The 4,839-nt window shown below is 57.2% G+C and overlaps 1 protein-coding gene across 2 annotated transcripts; it reads right to left on the minus strand.

Moving 5' to 3' along the window:
- Positions 1–298: 298 nt before the first annotated feature.
- Positions 299–4,612, minus strand: LOC103286985 (mitotic-spindle organizing protein 2B). 2 transcript variants are annotated; one of them, XM_028147048.2, is made up of 4 exons: positions 4,001–4,612; positions 3,585–3,733; positions 2,540–2,719; positions 299–554 (listed from the first exon to the last, which is right to left on the minus strand). In XM_028147048.2, the coding sequence occupies exons 1-4, from the start codon at positions 4,162–4,164 to the stop codon at positions 397–399; spliced, it is 651 nt and encodes a 216-aa protein (XP_028002849.2). In that variant the 5' UTR covers positions 4,165–4,612; the 3' UTR covers positions 299–396. The 2 variants fall into 2 exon arrangements, with proteins under 2 accessions (XP_028002849.2, XP_008140846.2); XM_008142624.3 differs by lacking the exon at positions 2,540–2,719 and having other exon boundaries at positions 4,001–4,602.
- Positions 4,613–4,839: the final 227 nt, after the last annotated feature.

Raw genomic sequence — 4,839 nt, forward strand, 5'->3', positions numbered from 1 at the left:
GGCATGCATGACCCACAGAAGGTTAGAAGCTCCAAAAATTCATCCCGGTCCTGTCTGTGGTAACTTGACAGTGTTCCCCCCTCCATACTTTAAACCCCTGCCCCCACTGCACCTGAGCACCCTAAGAATGGTCTCAAGCAAAATATGTTGACATGAGGTCCATGAGGGTGACGTCACTAGTTTAAGTCACTTGGTTAGTTCAGCTATAGCATAGCCAGGATGAGCAACAGAACTAATTCTAAATATCTGTGCTTTAATATATTGAAAATATGATAGAAAACAGCTTGAATAGACCGTGAATTTAAAAAAAAAAAAAGGTTTATTACCAACGGGGGGAATTCATGCATAACCTCTGCTAGGAGGCTGGTGGAGCCCATAGCACGTGGTTTGCTTGGCTCAGGTACTGCTCCGAGTGGGGCTCTTCCCAGGCCCCGCCCCCTTGGGCAGCCTGGTCGCACTGGGCTGTCGGGGCATCCTCTGGCTGGATCCTTCCCGGCAGCTCCGTTCTGCCAGGGTGGGGCCTCCACCAAGAGCAGTGCTGCTTTTGTTTCTCCCTGAGCGGACACAGAAAACAGTCATTAGGAACCAGCACAAACTCCACCATCACAGTGCATCTCTGTGTTTCTTGAGCAACATTTACATCTAGTATGTTCCTATCACAGTACTTTCAGCCGGGGACCCTGTATCAGCCCAGGGTTCTGAGGCTCAGAGACTGCCCACAGATGGCATATCCAAGAGCAGTCCTTGGCAGAGTGCAGGAGGCCCGGGAGGGTGTCCTAGAATGAAGGCGTGGGGGGTGGGAGTGTCGATGGTCAGTTTAGGGGCAGGGAAGCTCAGCTTCTTGACTCCTGCCCTAGGAAGCTTTTGTGGTTAGCTACAACTGCCAGCAGCACAGGAGGGCTCACTATCAGCAGAGCTGCTATCTCATTGTCCCACAAGGCACTCTCCTCTTCTCTGGATTATCCATGTCTCAGCCCATCAGACAACACAGGAAGCACAGGAGTCATCAACAGATGATGAAGTCAGGCTTTTGAACTTGGATCTTGGAAGCGCTTTCTCCCGTTTTCCTCCCTCCCTCAGTATCCTGCAAACATTCAGTGGTCAAGCTTCTTGCTCTCAGGTTCACTCCCAGATCCCATGGTTGGGTCCTGCAGAGGCTTGACTGCTCAAGACTTGCCCTGACCGCTAGGTAGTCACACTCGGGTGGAGACCACTGGTCTGTTCCTTGATTTGTAATTTGCTTACTTTATTCTCTCTCTCTCGTGTGTGTGTGTGTGTGTGTGTGTGTGTGTGTGTGTGTGTGTAGACGACAGGCATACCTGTAACCACACCTGGACTAGAGTTTTATTTTAAATGGTTGACTTCCCGGGGCTCCGAGTGTTGACAGCATCAGCAAGACTAAGAGGACCCCCCAGGGGACAAAATGTACTGGTGGACCAGGCTCACTCACCAGCTCACAGTCCCTCCCTTCCGGGCCAGCTTCAGCCAGGGTCTGCCCTGTGGGCTTTGACCAGGATTCCCGTCTCCTGCTTGACCCCTAGTCTCCTTCAGGGTTCAGGGTCAAATAGCCTGCCTTAGGGAAATTATGAGTTGTTGGAGAAAAGATGCAACCAAGTTTCTTAGGGGCCTGTTAAGTCATTTCTGTTTTTACCATCTGTCACCTTGAGCAAGCCGAGGTGTTCCCCCCTTTGAAACTGCAGACCCTGGCTTCTATAGAACATCAGACTCGCTTTCCATGCTCTCCAAGACTGACAACTAAGTTCTCCCCAAGATTCCTGCAGGGCTATGACATCCCTTCTTAAGAGAATTTCTGGAAAGTACTTCCTCAGAGAGCGGGGTCTTTGCTGCCCGGTGTGGTGGGGAGGGTCACATTGGTTCTTCCTCTGGAACTTGGGACAGCTCAGGCTTCCTCTGCCCTACCTCCCTGGTCTTCACACTCAAGTGCTCGTGTGCACTTGATTCGACAGAGATGTAATAACAGGTTACCCAGGGCCAAGGGGGAGCAGACAGGAGCATGTTGTGGGGTGAAGCTGAGTCAACCCAGCCTGCCTTTAAATCTGACAAGTCCAGTGACTCACAAAAAACAGATACAAAGAGAACTGTCATCCACATTTTCTTTGGTACAAATGCCAATATTCTGTCAGTGTGCAAGTATCCCTCAGCCCTGCCACCCCGCAGCGTCTCCCAGCATGCTAGTGCCCAGTTTGGACGCCATAGCACCTCCCAGGCCAGGCCAAGCAGAATTAGGTCTTCTGTAGCATCTTCCCTGCCCCTCCGCCTCTTCTCCTCTGGGGCAGGGACACCTCTGTAGAGCACAAGTCTCACCCAGCAGAGTTAGTCTCTGGGGGGTTAGGGGTACTGCAGGTTGTCTCTTAATAAACCATGAAATTGTGTCTTTAGTCTCTAAGCTGCGTGGCAGAGATGGCCAGCAGGATCCTGCCCTTGCAGCTAGAAGCTGTTCTGGCTTTCTTGGGCCACAGCAGTTTCCATGGAAACAAGAGAGCACAACAACCCCCAGAGATAAACCAATAAATGCAACCTGCAAAAGGAGAGAACAGGCAGCAAGAGTACCGGAGGGAACCGGGGGGCCCTGGAGAGAGAGGCGAGTGCGTGGCAGCTGGGCTGTGGTGCAGAACCGGAGAGGCCGCAGGCCGCGGGGCTGAGGAAAAGGAGGCCCTTGCAGGGGGGCTACAGTTCTTGGCAAAGAGAAAGGAGGCCTCTGCAGGTCAGAGAGAGACACAAAGAGAGCAGATGGAGCATGGGTCAGTGAGGAAGCCCAGCGCCTCTCAGGAAAGGGGGCTTGAGTGCCTAGGGCCCTGGCACTCCCACCCAAAGGGGCCAGCCTGCCCTCCACTCCAGTGTCAGCTGCTTCTCAGGATGCCTGTAAGTGCCTGAGTGTTCTGGCCAAGGAGCCAGCCCAGGAGGTTCTGCTGCATTACAGAGGGTTTCTGACGGTCATCAGGGGCAGAAGGGACACGCGGGGAGCTCTGCCTTGACATTCTCATCACCAGCACCTGCTCATAATCCTTGAGCGTGAGGAGGCCCCTCACGCCTGAGCCCAGGTGCTCTGCCACTCCAGCCTCTGCACCCTGAGTGCCCAGGGCAGCCAGGACTGCCACACTGACTCCTGGGCAGGATCTGGAGCTGGGTGAGGTGGGTTCAGGGGAGGCGGTTGTAGGAAAGCCTCTCTGCTTGCCCACTCCCCTGAGCACTTCCCCGGAGAGTGTACACACCATGGGAACAGGAACCAAAGCAGTCTTGTCCCTGTGTTTGTGGCATGAAGGCATGAGTTATGAGGTGAGAAGAGGCTGGGTCAGATGAGGCCTCGCCTGCTTGGGCCACGCTGGGGCACCCATTCTGCCTCCATCTGATCCAAACCTGCTCTCTCACGGCTAGCATTGAGGCCAAAGCTGGGGACTGCACCAAATGGGAGAGCCCCCGGGTGGGTCCAGGGGGTCATGGGAGAAGACCTACAGAAAGGCCTGACCACTGAGGGTTTAGCCCGCTGTGCCTGGCACTGCCCACCTCCTGGCCCCTGCCACCCCGCCGCCTGGGTCACAGGGGCAGAGAGCACCCCAGCTGACCTCTGGTCTCAGGCACGCTCGATGTGGGCAGGGATCCTGCAGCAGGATCCTGGGGCTCGCTCGCCAGCCTCTGCCCGGCACACATGGATTTGAGCATCTGGAAGACTGCGAGGGGCGCGACGTTCAGCTTCAGCAGGTCCACCAGGATCCTGGTGAGAAAAGATGCGGTGCGCAGTGAGCCCTACTGGTCCCCCGGCCCGTCTGCTGGGCCGAGAACGGGGCAGGCATGGCTACCAGACTGACACTAGGTCCAGGAGGGCCACCTTTGTCAAGGTCCCGACTCTACTCTGAGCCCTCAGAGGGTCACGACGAGGACGGGAGGCTCTAATATACAGATCAGTGGCCTGGCGGGGTCTAATAGCCCGGGGTTGTCTGGGGGTCAGACCAGCGCGCAGCCTCCACCCGCGCCCGCTCACTTGAACACGTCGGGATCCATGGCGCCGCCCGCCGCCTGCGCCAGCTCGTACAGCTCCATCTCCTCGGCACTCAGCACCTTCTTCCGCCGCAGCGCGAGCTTCTGTAGCGCTGCCTCCAGCCCCGGGGGTGGCCCCGGCCCGGGCCCAGCGCCCGGCGTCGCCATCTGCGGGGCCTGCGGGAAGGTGAGCGCCCCACTCCGTCCCGCCCCGCCCCGCCGGGCGCTCCCACGGCGCCCTCTACTGGCCCGGCCGGCTGTTCCTCTCCCTGCAGCGTCACGGTGTTGCCTCCGGACAGCCCTACACTGGAGAGCAGGGATCAGTCTGTCTTCCCCCTTTCACTCGATCCACATTTACGTGCCGGGCAATGTGTTAGGCGTGGGGGACACCGTGGCAGACCAAAGAGACCCGCTCCCTGGCGATCAGGACTTCCCTGCTAGGTTGCATTGGTCGTTCTCGCTTAAGTAGCAACATCCAGCGCAGTGCCTGACATACAGTGGGCGCTCAATAAACGCCTGCGGGACGAAGGGCAGTCAATGCACAGTGTATACAGTAATTGTTCCTGGCCCGGATGCTCCATTGGGGGCGCGCCCCGAGGGCCTACTAACAGCCTCTCCTTATGCGCACGCGCCCTCCCCGTCTCGCGTACAGTGCGTGAGCTCAGGCCTCCACTGCGCACGCACTTAACACACGCGAAACCCATAAACCCCGCCAGCCTTCGCTTTGCGCACGCGCCTTTTGAGGTACTAGCAGCTGCCTGCAAGAGGTAGCGTTGTGTTTCCCGCCAGGCCAGGGGGCGTGGCGCGACGCGACGCGCAGCTTGATGACGACATTTCGGCGCC

Source organism: Eptesicus fuscus, chromosome 23 (genome assembly GCF_027574615.1).
Source record: "Eptesicus fuscus isolate TK198812 chromosome 23, DD_ASM_mEF_20220401, whole genome shotgun sequence".
Classification (NCBI taxonomy): Eukaryota; Metazoa; Chordata; class Mammalia; order Chiroptera; family Vespertilionidae; genus Eptesicus; species Eptesicus fuscus.